General features: G+C 42.8%; 1 protein-coding gene across 1 annotated transcript in view; it reads right to left on the bottom strand.

Annotated features, from left to right (window-relative positions):
• Window positions 1–14,437, bottom strand: part of prex2 (phosphatidylinositol-3,4,5-trisphosphate-dependent Rac exchange factor 2) — a 160,083-nt gene that overhangs the window by 81,339 nt on the left and 64,307 nt on the right. The window contains exons 14-20 of the mRNA XM_084048787.1: window positions 14,138–14,213; window positions 10,517–10,589; window positions 8,145–8,287; window positions 6,461–6,553; window positions 3,851–3,999; window positions 3,593–3,678; window positions 784–920 (exon numbers count right to left, since the gene is read on the bottom strand). Of these exons, the coding sequence (XP_083904913.1) occupies window positions 784–920; window positions 3,593–3,678; window positions 3,851–3,999; window positions 6,461–6,553; window positions 8,145–8,287; window positions 10,517–10,589; window positions 14,138–14,213 (757 nt within the window). The remainder of the gene's footprint in view (window positions 1–783; window positions 921–3,592; window positions 3,679–3,850; window positions 4,000–6,460; window positions 6,554–8,144; window positions 8,288–10,516; window positions 10,590–14,137; window positions 14,214–14,437) is intronic.

Here is a 14,437-nt window from a genome sequence, read left to right as displayed (position 1 = left end):
AGGGTTGCATTTCTTCTCACACTCAACAAGTTCTCATCTCTCCCTTTCTTTTTTTCGTCTCTTCTCACTGCAACAAACTTGTGCATCTGTCTCTATCCTATATTAAAATTGGCTAATGGGAGGGCGGGCAGGCGGACCATGTCATCACGCTAATGTCACTATGACTCAGCCATAACCATATAAGGAGTTCCCAATGCAGCTACGCCCAAATATGGAGTGTGTTGCCTAACCTCAATGCGTCGTCATGGCATCAGGTGCAAACAAATCAGTCAGCTCCATATATGGATATGCCCATGTATGGGCATGCCAATATATGGCCATATACTGATAACATCAGGGATCTCGAGAAATGGGCACAAAAGGGACAAGGACTGAGACATACAGAGATCTGCATATATGGGCACAAAAGGGACGCAGACAGAAGGTACAACGGGTACTCTGACAAAGCCCCTGACACTATGACTCAGACATATTGGTCGGATCGGTGAACTTTGTCTTTCCCTTTTTCTCTCCGCTTTTATCCTTTTGAATTCATTTTCAATAAAGTGCTCAATCAATCAATCAATCACCCATTGTCCCACACATCCACACACGGAGGAAGGCAACCATGCAAGGCAGCTAACCCAGACTTAAGCATGTTGTTGCTCAAGGACATTTCAACACTAAGCCAGGAGGAGCTGGGGATCCTTCTGATTCCCAAGTGGCCGTTCTACATTTCTGAGCCACTACTGCCTCCTTCATTCTTTTTTTTAAAACCTCCTTCCTCTTCCTGTTGTACTGTACCTGCGTGGGCCGGCGGTATTTCCTGCACGCAGTGACGTGCGCGATGACACTGGCATGACTCTCCTTGCTCACGTTGATGCCATTCACCTTGATGATGCACTGGCCCGGATGTAACCCTGCTATGGCCGCTACCGTCCCTGAGAAAGAGGGATATTAGAGAGAGAGAGAGAGAGAGAGAGAGAGAGAGAGAGAGAGAGAGAGAGAGAGAGGGAGAGAGATGGGGATGTGTAGCGCCAATGGCAGTATTCAATACAGAGTAATTCAAGTGAACTGGTAGAAATCAAGACAAAATAAATATTGCATCCTAAGAGAAAAATATAAAAGAATAGGAGAACTGTTGCGCCTTTCTTTGTCCCTTAGGTGAGGATTAGCTGCAGGTGCGGTGGTCCCGAAAAACATAAAGCTGAACTGGCAAAAGGAGACTCGCTCACTGCATATAGATATAGGAAAAACTCCTTAGACGAGACTTAAAGAAAAATGTTTTTCTTTATTTTGTGATGCCCATGTTGTGCTCAAGTGCTCTGTGAGTTAAAAAGCAAAACGTTTTCGGTCCTACCAGGACCTTCGTCAGTGCTATATAGCACTGACGAAGAAATAAAATAAATAAAAAATCACACCCAGTGTGAAGTGGGCGGTGTGTGGTCATCACAACATGACTCACTTAAAAAAAAGGATAAGACTTTTTTTCAAGTTCATACTGCTATTCATAGGGCTGCACATGTGTCATGTGTTTCGCTAGCCAATCACAGTCCTGAATTTGCAAAGTCAGCCAATCACATTACAGTTAGTGGTGATGACACTAGCTGTAATGTGATTGGCTGACTTTGCAAAAGTATCGATTTGCATTAACAATGGAAGGGGTATACAATGCGTTGTAGACTATTGGCCAATCAAGGTGCAGGATTGGTCAGTGTCCAAAACTCACATATAGGGGGCGGCTACATCACCCCAAAAATCACACCCAGTGTGAAGTGGGCGGTGTGGTCACAGTGGTCATCACAGTGATGGAAGTGATTCACTTAAAAAAAAAACACAAAAGTGTTTTGTGCATAGTCCTATTTATAGGGCTATGCACATGTGTCATGTGTTTCTAGCCAATCACAGTCCTGAATAGAGTCATGGTGGCCAATCACGGTGCAGGGTTAGGGGGGTACAATGGTGGCCAATCACAGTGCAGGGTTGGGGGGGTGCAATTGGGTCGATGTCCAAACCTCACATATAGGGGTGGTTGCACCGCCCAAAAATACGACATATTCCTCATTTTCAGTAAACAGCACCATGCTGAGGAACACTTGTCTATTTTGCACATTCACAACTCTGCTTCCTGTTTTGAAAGCTGTGGAGACGGGTGCAAGGGAGAGACCGAGAGAAAGACAGAGAGAGATTGAGAAGGAGAGAGAGAAAGTGACTGAGAGAGAGGGTAGTGGGGTGTTGTTTATCTGGGGTAGTCAAGGGCCTCTATCTCTCCTCTCAGGGATGAGATTCAGACTGGGACAGGACTTCCAAAGTTTACAGCTATCAGGAGGAAGTGTGTAGCAGACTAAATACTCCTCCCCACCACCTCCCCTTCCCTTCCACCAATGTTATTTTCATAGCTTCTTAACCCTTTCAATCCGTGAACACATCTGTGTAACCACTTAAAACCATTATTTTATATTTTGGCGGCCTTGACATGAAAACGTTTGAGAACCACTGATATAGCAACATAAGTGTTTTCAAGTGTTTTTCGCTATGAGCTTGTAGATCTGCTATTTTTGAATAGCCAAAAAATCTAAAATGACAGAGATGCTTTCCCAGATTGAATGGGTTAAAAACACACCATGCATACTGTATCGTACATCTATATCCCTCTTGCCCAGAATTTAATCGGCGAGTGCAGCGGGAATGAGACGCTGAGTCTGCAGTTCTCCCTTGCAGCAACTTTGGTACTTTTAAAAAAAACATCTGCAACATTGTCTAACTAATTGATTACTTTGTTATGTGGCTCGACTCTTCTTTGGCACAATTCTACAGCATTTTGATCTTGTATCATTTCATTATATTTTTCCATGTGTAAAAGCACTTTGTAACATTTTGTTTACAGAAGTGATCAACTAAAACTAACTAACCTTCCATCCTAATTAGTATCACATCCCCCCCGTTGGCCCGAGACACCAGGGGACAACAGGGACTGTCCCCTGGTGTCTCATTATCACTACAATCAACACTCAGGGTTTTTATGTGCACTGTACACAACAATCAACTTCCCAGAAAACGGCCAGATGGATTTTTCTTTACGATTGTCCCATCTCTGCCAGCACGATACTCCTGTGATAAACATGCTGTGGGGGGGGAAGTGTAGCAACGTGGAGGAAGGGCCCTCTGATCAATTAGAAACAGTAGAAAAAGAAGAAAAAAAAACGACACCAAAACAAACAAACAACATCTGCCGAAAGACTTCCCAACATAGAAAAAAATATATATGCATGTGGTTAAATGGAAGCCATTACCATGTGGTAAGTCAATGATAATCAATAACGCCCTGGGTTTTGCCAGCACCTTTCACCAAGTAACTCCACCACATGGAGAGCATGAGGAAGATAATTTGGCCAGTTGTGGCCAAGACACACTCACACACAACACACACACACACACACACACACACACACACACACACACACACACACACGTGGAGACCAGCACGCCAGCTGCTTGCCATCTGCACCACAATAACAGAGATGCATTGTGAATTGAGTTCCTTTTCCTGGTAAGAAGGACAGACAGCAGGGCAGAGAACTCATCTGATAATGAGTGGTACTCTCGGTCTCACCTCTGCCCACAGCATGTACCACAGACGGACCAAACCCACGGATCTGGAACCCCAGTCCATCGGCAGAGTCTGGGATCTTCACCGTTCTGCAGATGTGGAGCGACAAAAATACAGATCAGGTTGTATTTACTATACAGACGCGCACATGTACTGTACAGTATATGGATGCGATTCAAACTCCAAAATGTTTATTTAACTCTTGAGAGTGTAACAGTCACAAATATACCAACCACTCATCCATACTATACTGTGTCTTACTCTCTTGGCTTGGTGCTGACCAGCATCCTCAAAGGTCCTTTGCTGTTGAAACACTGCCTGAGGAGGATCTCTACTTCAGAGAACGGTCTGAGAAACACCAGGTCTCCATTTATGGCAAACAGCTTCTTCCCTACTTCCAAACCAGCCATCTGGTGATGGGACACCACAGAATAGAGTAGAATAATAGAATAGAATAGAAATTAAGCATTATTATCAATGTGATATGTGTCTTCAGCTCTATCTTTGTGAGATAAATCCCACCGTTTAACACATTGACTGCCATTGCATGGACATAATATCAGCCCATCCGCTACAATGTTATCAGATTTATGATAATACATTTATCTCGGATTTCTTTTCCCAGATTGCGTTTTTTTGTGAAAACAAGCTATACTGTAGCTGTAACTACAGAACGGACGATCGCGGTTACAATGTTTTGTAACCGCGGTTTCCGGTGGAAAGAAGAGAGACTCGTCTTTCCACCGAGACATTGTTTGTTTACATCCGCGTTGGAAAAAAAAAATCAGTGGATCGTCAACAAGACAAAAAATAATTTTGGCAGTGGCACATTCATTAATTAATTAATACCTGGCAATGAATGTGTTAAGATCATCAAACACAGCATGTGCACTGCAAAGTTGCTACGTATTCAATATTTGTACACAGTAATTTACACACAGCAAGATGTCAGTGATTGGCCTGAGCAAACTATGGCATATTATGTTGACAATTTACCAGCTTGCAAGCTGGTCTAAGAAGAGACTGACCTCCTACAGTAGTCATCCATGTGTTCGACATATTCTCAACATATTTGCAATCATTGGCTGTCCTTTAAGCCAATGGGGATACTTTCCTATACTCTGAACGGGCGGTCTCGTCCTCCCAAGCTATGGTACTAGACACGCCTCTCGCCTCTATGGCTACTATACACACCTGCCGTCGGTTCAAATCGCTGTGACACAGAGTAATATATAGGACAAAATTTAAGTAAAGTACTTCAGTAAATGTACTTAGTTACTTAACACCTCTGCATACGAGCTGCGTAGCGTCCGTTCTGGCCTAGCAGTGTTGCCAGATTCTGCGAGAGAAATAAGCAACAGGTCTAAGCCAATGGGGAGCCACCAGCAGTGTTGCCAGATTTAGCAAGACAAATCAGGAACCAGGTCTATGAAAACAAGCCGCGCATACACGGCAACACACACACACACACACACACACACACACACACACACACACACACACACACACACACACACACACACACACACACACACACACACACACACACACACACACACACACACACACACACACACACACACACACACACAGAAAAAAGCAAGCAAGCTTGTATACATGACTGAGTCATCTCTTGTTTTTCTCTCTCTCTTTACCTATCCTATCGATCTGCCCATTTTAATTTCAAATGAGGCTCACTGAACGGCAAGGAGGACAAAGCAATTAATTGAAGATAACATTTTCTCTCTCACACTCTCCTTGGCTCTTGGGAGATATTATAGCAGAACAGTTATCTATATGTATATAATGTTATCTATGAGCACACAGCTGGATCCTATTGTAGATTTAACAGTCCTGCACTGAGGTCTTAAATGCAGACAATCAGGAACATGCATGCACACACGCAAACACTGAATCTGTGTGCTAGCCAAGCCTTCACATGCACGCTACAGCAACAGTTTGGGTACTGGAGGGAATTATCGGTTACACTCTGAGATTGATCGCAGCTCCCCTGAAAGCCCACCACTGCATTTTTATCTAGCTGATCAAAGATGCTTAAACACAAAAGCAGACCTCAAAAATGCGGAGGGGCTAAAGGCCCCTCCGCATTTTTTTAAATGTGTTCTATTTCAGCCCGAAAACAATCGTAATGTTTGCACCAGTGTCCATAAGAGCAAAGCGAGTTGAGCCCTGAGACCAACCAGTCCTCTAGATGCCCATGCTGTATTATTTATGACTGATGATCAAACTGAAATTGTATTATAATTTAACAAGAGCTGATCCCCTGCACTGACAACAATATATTTACATGTAGAGTACTGTACACGCAATGAATTCACATGATAAAGAACGGAAGGGATATCAAGAGATGTGAAGAGGATGTGTGTACGTACGTGTACACACACACACACACACACACACACGCGCGTCTTAAATCAGTGGTTCTCAAAGTGGGGTTGGGGGACCCCCAGGGGTCTTTGAGGGTGTTCCAGGGGGTCCCCAGCTAAACTATTGATGGTTACAAACCAAATGGACCCATACAGGTCTGTAACTCTGAGAGTGTACAAATGGAACCAAACAAGTCCATTTGGTTCCATTTCTCTCCGAATTATGGGGGTCCATGGACTTTTCCATAACAAACTGGGGGTCCTAGAAATGAAAAAGTTTGAGAAACACTGTCTTAAATCACCAAGAGCCAAAATGGAGGCGTGTGTGTGTGTGTGTGTGTGTGTGTGTGTGTGTGTGTGTGTGTGTGTGTGTGTGTGTGTGTGTGTGTGTGTGTGTGTGTGTGTGTGTGTGTGTGTGTGTGTGTGTGTGTGTGTGTGTGTGTGTGTGTGTGTGTGTGTGTGTGTGTACAGTGTATGTGTTTACCTCAGCTGGAGAGCCCTTCTCTACAGTCTTGATAATAGGGACTCGGTTCCTCTCTTCCAGAGTAAAGCCGTAGCCTCCGTCACTGGGTCTTATCTGGAATAAGACAGGACTCCCATCAGAGACCACCCAAACCAGTAGTACAAGACACGCTGTATACATACCAAGCAAACCATGGCATTCTCCATGAATACACACGGACACTCGTGCACACACACACACACACACACACACACACACACACACAGTACACCCATATACAGTCATACTGGTACTAGCCTCGGAAACCCATGCCTTTTTTTTTGTTTCAAAATAAAAAAAGCCTGGGAGAACCTTGCAGGAACGCTGGTCTTAGGACCTTGTTATCTCCTAACCGATCAGAGTGCTCCAAACCCAGGCGCTGGAATCCAGCGCCTGGGTTTGGCTCCGCCCTTCAAGACCATCGATTGGGCTCGTTCTTTCAGTCTATACTGGTACAGACCATAGACTGTAAAAAAGAATGGACAAAGCCACTCCCCTGCTTTCTACAGAACGAAAATGAAGCCGATGGTTCAGAAACGTGCATTCCTCCATCGTTAATATATACAGTTGGCCACGCCGGAACTCAAACGCTATTGGTTGAGACCAGACACGTGACCAGCGAACCGGAAAACAACCCCCAAAAATGCTATTGGTTGGGTAGCTTGTCAATCAAGAGTAGGGCGGGGAATGAATGCTATTGGTTGTGTAGGTTGTCAATCAAATCATCCCGCCCCTCCTGGAGCATAGCCTACTTTATCGTCAATTTTAGAATAAATGGGACCATAATTTAGCAAAACGCATATCATGATGATTGAAAGGAGACTTTAAACTAGCGACTGGAAGCATATAGAATTTATGACAATTTTTATTACGGTAAGAAAATCTAGTCTAAAGTTTGTCAAAAACCCATTCACTTGCGTTAAAATAAATTCTTTCTGACACTGCAGGTTGGCACAGGGTAAAACAGTGCCTCACTCTGGCCATTCATAAGCTTCCGTGTTGGCCTCATCGTAAATATCCAAGCCTTGCCCCTTGGTACAGACAGATAACCAAGATGTTCTTTGCTCAGACCTCTAAAAAGTGTGCTTACTGAGGTAAAAACAAATGACTTGTGTAGTGTTATGGTTTTCCCCCTTCTCACAGCTGTGGGGTTGAGTAGTTTAGACATGGGTTTAATATGGTTTCCTTATTTTTAGTCAAGTTTAGGTACTGTTAGTTTACAATAGTTTAGGCATGGGTTTTCTATGGTTGCATTCATTTCAGTTACGGTTAGGCTGTTAGTTTAGTTTATGCATGGGTTTGGTATTGGCTTAATACATTTTACATAAGGTAGGCACAGTTAGTATAGTTACGTTCAGGCATGGGTTTGGTATGGTTTCATTAATTTGAGTTGAAGTTAGGCACCATCAGTACAGTTACGTTTAGGCATACAGTAGGTTTGACATGGTGTCATTAATTTGAGTTACGGTTAGGCACTGTTAGTGTAGTTTAGGCATGAGTTTGGTGAGGTTAAGGTTAGGGTAAGGATCCGAGGAGGCCGTTTATAGTGCTTGACAGCTAAATAGTTTCCATTACCAATGATGTCCAACGGCTGAAAACCACTGGCAATAAATACATGGAGTATAAGGATATAAGCAAGGTGACAAAGGGGTAAAACATCCCGCACCAGTAGGGATTTGGCGATGACGTTCTCAGCTATTTTCAAGTCGTGTTTCATGGGCTTATGTTTGGTGTTGGAGCCCTCCATCTCCTCATCAGCGAAGAACCGAAACAACAAGGGCTCATCCTTGAACTCGCTCTTCTCCAAGACTGGAGGGTAAGAAAGAGAAATGATAAAATGAATTAACAGCTTATCATCACAAGAGCAATCAGCTAAACAAAAAGTAAATGTTTGGAATAATTACACAGCAGGCAAAAACAACAAAATCTCTTGGCCTCAAATTTAAGTAAGCATGAAATTAAGCTTGTTTTGCTCGTTCAATAACCTACATTCTGCTTGTCATGGTGCGTAATTGAATAGTTGAAATGAAATGATGTGATATTCTAAATAGGACAAGTAATTCAAATCATGTTTTGTTTTAAATATACAGTGAGTATGCCGGTGTTCATTGTGGAGAACATAAATCAAAAAGTTAATGGAGAATGTCATTCACTAAGCAGTTTACGACCATAATTTGAACGTACCGGCGTTTACGAAAAGGTGTCATGATTCATAAAATGTGTTATGATTAATTAAAAAAAAATGTCCGTGAATTTGGACGCAGGCACGCTCTTTCTCACGTCTGCTCGGAGGCATGACTTATGGGACCAAAGCTTTCGTATATGTCAGAATGCCTTATTCTTCATCAATTTCAATACAAACCTAGTGCCAAACCTCAAATAAAATATGTATGTGCCCAACATTTGTCAACACATATAAAAAAGAAAGAAAACATGTCAAACGATCTTTGTATGCATATTATAGACATGATGCAAAGTTGCAAATTCAACCTATTTTTATTTCTTTTCAGTTTACGCATGTAGAGCTGAATTATTAGGCGTGTTTGCAAGTGTGGCCACAGTCTCGCCTATTGGACTTTCATGCCAACCTTGCGCTATTAATTTATAATATTGACCACATCACATGAACGCAGTCTTACCTTGATGAGGATAGGATGAAATCTAGCTGCCTGTGTCCATTACTCCATATCCAATTACGGTGTAGGAGTCGGACAGTGGAGGGTTCGTCCAAAGACAGATTCCCCTCAGTAATCAATAAAGCTCTGATAAAATCGGATATAGACGGATTCCAGCTTTCCAGCATCATCTATTTACCTGGGCAAAGGTGAGTGAGCGATTGTTCAAGGGCTTATGTAATATCCATTCAAAGTTTTATTAGTCTTTGGTCGTGAAGTTAAACTGTAAACAAACTTCTTATTCTCTTCATTACACTTGAGAGTCAGCTATTTACTTAATAAACGTTAAATCGCGGGAGGACCTTGCTTGCACTGATCTACAAATTGTCATGCGGTGCATCGCGCCACGTTGTCAGCTTCTAGATCTAGATTGCACGTCCGTTTGTGCTTATCGAAAATATGCACCCCTTTAGTCACTTTATTCACAACCCGCTTAGTGAATCGGGCCCATTGTGTTAAATAACTTAAGCAAATGCACATTCTCTTCAAATGGGCCTGGTACAGTATCAACAGCAACAAAGGACCTTTAACCAAGAGTCCTCAAGTTTGAAATAAAACGGCCCTGAGGGGAAAAACAGAGTTCCCTCGCTTCGTTCTTTCTCAAGATCAGATATAGCGCCAATAGTTTTAATAGCCACATCATCAGGCCAAATAACTCACTGGCACGAATGGCAAAATGACCCTGCAGGCTGTGGAAGTGAAAGGAAATGACTGCTGTTCTGTTCCATAGATTTACTGGCTCAACTGTGGGCAGCGCTGAGCAGTTACATCATGGAGGTACGGGGAGACGAGTAGTGACTCAGTGTATGTATGATGTGGACTTTGGCATGAGGGCAACGTGGACTTTAAAAACAGGTCTGACTCTTATAAACACGCACAGTAACCATGGCTACTGACCATTTGCACTTGGACTGACAAACATTCCACGTGGTGGCTGCCAAGTTCTCACAGCTACAGCAAACCACGCACGCACGAACGTGCACGCACGCACAGCTATTGAGAGTCCCATACATACAGTACAACTATGACGATAACTCGTGTTGTATGCTGTGGTGTGCAGCCACACGCGCGCACACACACACACACACAGCACAGGAATAAAGCACTTCTAAAAGTTCTGTTTATGTATTTATGTCAACGTGGCCTATCATAGGTATCATAAATGGAAATGGAAGGAACCAGAACAATTGTGTGAAATGCTGATGCCAGGAACTTTCTTCAACCCCCCTCTCGACATGCGTGCAAAACTCTCGACAACTGACTGAATTGAGGATTTTTTTTTGCTTTTTGGGGGCGGACGACACAAAAAGTTACATGATGTTGCAAGTTTGCTGCAGGTTTTAATGTGTTTGAAGGGTCGTACCGTGATGCATGAAGCCATTGTCACACAGCTCCACCCCTAAGATCAACGCTTCCTCTCTCGTCCTGCAGTCCCCCTGCATCGGAAAACACACAGGAGAGAGGGAGGGAGGGAGAGCAAAAGAGAGAGGCAGGGCAAGAGAGAGAACAAAGCACATTGTGTGTTTAGAGAATGGTCATAAATGTCATTATATACAAGTTGACAATGCAACGCATCAATCAGCTTGCTGAGGTTTGGTACCCAGCATTGTCCAGGTTATTGTGTGGGTGAAATAGGCTCTCTCTGTCCCTCTATATGCCATAGAGTCTATGGGTTATTGAGTGCATGAACTAGGCTATTTGTCCCCCTCTCTCCCTCTCAAGCTGTGATCTGACAACAGAAAGCTGTCTACAATGCCGATTTACGCTGGCATCAGGGTTTTCCATAATATAGTTTGTGGATAATACATACAGGCTCGCAGACACACCAACCCACAGACACACAGACAACTTCATAGCCTACTTAAACTTTATCTTCGATATAAAGTTCAAGTTGTTTGTTTGTGGGTTTGTCTGTTTTCCCGATTTATGCCCAAATATGGCCATGCCTGATGTCACAGTGCCCAAAGATATGCCTGATCTCAGCTCAAATGGGCGTAGTTTTGCAACGGGTGGCGTCAAAACATCCATTCCTGGATGAAGTAGCCTGTCGTCTATGGCGGTGTGTGTGTGTGTGTGTGTGTGTGTGTGTGTGTGTGTGTGTGTGTGTGTGTGTGTGTGTGTGTGTGTGTGTGAGAGTGTGTTTTACAGAACGATAATATTTTATCTTTCGGTGGGAACGCACCTTTACATCAACACTGCTATAGTATCTGTTTGTGTGTATGTGTGTGTGTGTGTATATATATATATATATATATATATATATATATATATATATATATATAAGGGTGGGACGATATGGGTATGTCACGATACGATATCTGTGGCGATATTAGGCCCTCGATAACAATAATATCACGATATTCGATATATCGCAATATCACGATATATTGCATGAAATTTCACCGATATATCACGATAGTCCTTGTATTCAATTTATAAACACATAAAATAGCACCAAACAGTTCAAAATCATCATTACACATAGAGTCCGACCGATAGGGATTTTTGTGACCGATACCGATAACCGATTTTAGAGAGGTTTGGATTATATCGGTCACCGATAACCGATATGCAACAACCGATATTGTGAATTTTATTAGCTGGAATGAAAATAGGCCTTTTCTGTTTTTTTTTTTTTTACATTTACTCAAGTACTGTACTTAGGAAATGTTTAAGTATTTTTGAGGTATTTTTTTTACTATTATTTATATTTAGTAATAGTAAAGTATTGGAAAGTATTTCCAATTTTCAACACTTTTACTTCTACTCCACTACATCTCAGACTAGGCAAATATTATACTTTTACTCCACTACAATTATTTGAAAACTTTAGTTACTAGTTACTTTGTAGATTAAGATCTAGAATATTATAAACAAAACACACATTAACCACTTCAGCCCTATATACATTGATTTCTGCCATTTGAAAATAGCAGATTTACAAGCTTGTAGATCTGCTATTTTCCAAAGATTTTTATCCATTTGAAATCTTGTTGAACAGGACATTCTGCATAATGAGTAGTACTTTCTACTTTGTACTTTAAGTCAGAGTCCTGCAATCGTTTGATGGGTGAAAACGGGTGTAAAATATACCGACGGGCGGTTCTGAACTAAACGCGGGTAGGTAACGTTTTATTGTGAAAATCAGAGAGCCCTGTCTCCGCGAAAACAACGTCACTTGTGTAACTTAACACAGCACAACGGCATGGAGCACGCTGGTCAGTTATCTTAACTCACAAAACACATCGAACATCCTGTTAAACCTTCAAATTAAAACCATCTGAGACGTAAACAATGACACATGCTTACTGCGTATGTGCGCGTTCGCGCGTGTGGCTAAAGCTCGCTCCTCCGTCTTCACTTGTACACTGAATGTAGCTCTATTGTTGAAGGCTGCTAGCTATCCTTTTCAACACACTTTTAAATTGAGTGACTGTCTGTAGGCTATTTACATTTTACTCTGCATGTAATCATGGGTAAACGGGCGGACAACAGGTCCATTATTTGACGGGCGGACGCGGGCGGTTCTGGTTCGTATTTTGAAAGAATCACGGCCAGGGTGACGGGTGGGTCTACTCTGCAGATCTGATTATTGACGGGCAGCGCGGGTTCTCAACATTGGACCCGTGCAGGACTCTGCTTTTACTTTACAGATTTTTTTTAATTCCGGACTTTTACTTGTAACAGAGTATTTCTATATTACAGTATTGATACTTTTACTTAATACGCAAACCCGCTATGGAGACAATTAATTAATTAACACTACAGCTGTGGTGGTGTTGTTTTTGTTTGAGGCGTAACAAACTAAGCCAAAATTAAATGACGACGCTAAAATAGAAGTGAGTATAGCCTCACCTCAGCCTATCATTATTATTATAGGACAATCAGATCTAGTAGCAGATCTACAAGCCCAGCGCGCTCTGCTGGACAAAATATATAATTACACCAGCAAAGTGCTTTTTGAGATTTTTTTTTTTTTTTTCATATCGGTCATATACGATATGATCCGATATAACCAAATAAGGCCATATCGGGTACCGATATATCGGTGACCGATATATCGGTCGGACTCTATATACACAAATACAGTCGGAAAAACAACGTATCACAAACTTTTTTTTTTTTTAATACCGTTTTTTTCCGGCAGTATATCGATTATTTATCGCGGGAGAAAGTATTGCGATATATCGCAATATCGATATATCGTCCCACCCCTAATACATATATATATTATATCGATATGTGCTGTATATATACACAGATTACACACATTCAGACCAGAGCCACACCACACTTATTCACAAACAAACACAATCAGAGAGATGTCTAGACGGCTGTGTGACGGTCCTTGAAGTCCCACAGAAGGGGAGACAGCCCCTCCGCCCCTCCGCCGACCTAGGTCATGCGAGCCCACACACACACTCACACGTACATAAGATATACACACACACACACACACACACACACACACACACACACACACACACACACACACACACACACACACATGGCTGTAACGTCTGGCGTTGATTCTGCTGTCAAACACTACGCGCCATTTCTGTGCCGTTGTCCCAGACAAGACTATCAATCTGTTGACCTCAAAGCTCCCTGTCCAAGCCAATAAAGCTCAGTCATCTAATCAATTCTCCCTCTCCGTTTCCTTTTTACTCCTCCGAGAGGATAAGGACCGCTGTGAGTGTCTGTGTGAGTGTGTGTGTGTGTGTCTGTGTGAGTGTGTGTGTGTGTGTGTGTGCGTGGCTCAGTCTCTTTCCTCTGTTGCATATTTGAAGTGACCCGCCTGTTATGACAACAGCCGCTTCCCTCTCTTTCTTCCCCCTGCTCCTCATAGTCTTCTTTCATCTCCCCTGTGCTTCCAGGTGGGCGAGCGGCGGCGAATGTGTTTCCAATATGCTCGGATGCCAACGGGGGAGGGGTATGCAGAAAGTGACACGTAAAGGAAGAGACGCACGCTGGGCACGCTTACCTGAGCTATGAGCCAGTCAATCAGCTTGTTGGCCATCACCACTGATTTGTACGTCCGCAGATGGTAATCCTTGTCCCTGGATGAGGACAAACAACAAGACGTTAAAATATTATCCTCCCCTGAACATACAAGTGCTATTCTATTCTATTCCCTTAGTTCAGCTGAGGTCCAGTGGTCAGACACATGACATGTGCAGCAGTAGCATTCATCAGGCATCAGGCCTGCTCCATTGCGATGGCCAGAGACTCGAGACCATGATGACGTACAGTCGGACTGTTTAAATTCCACTCAGTTACTGGT

This window comes from Gymnoscopelus microlampas (genome assembly GCF_963454915.1).
Source record: "Gymnoscopelus microlampas genome assembly, chromosome: 22".
In the NCBI taxonomy this organism is placed as follows: domain Eukaryota; kingdom Metazoa; phylum Chordata; class Actinopteri; order Myctophiformes; family Myctophidae; genus Gymnoscopelus; species Gymnoscopelus microlampas.
The sequence above is the reverse complement of the archived record's forward strand: the minus strand, read 5'-3'. Positions and strand labels throughout refer to the sequence as shown.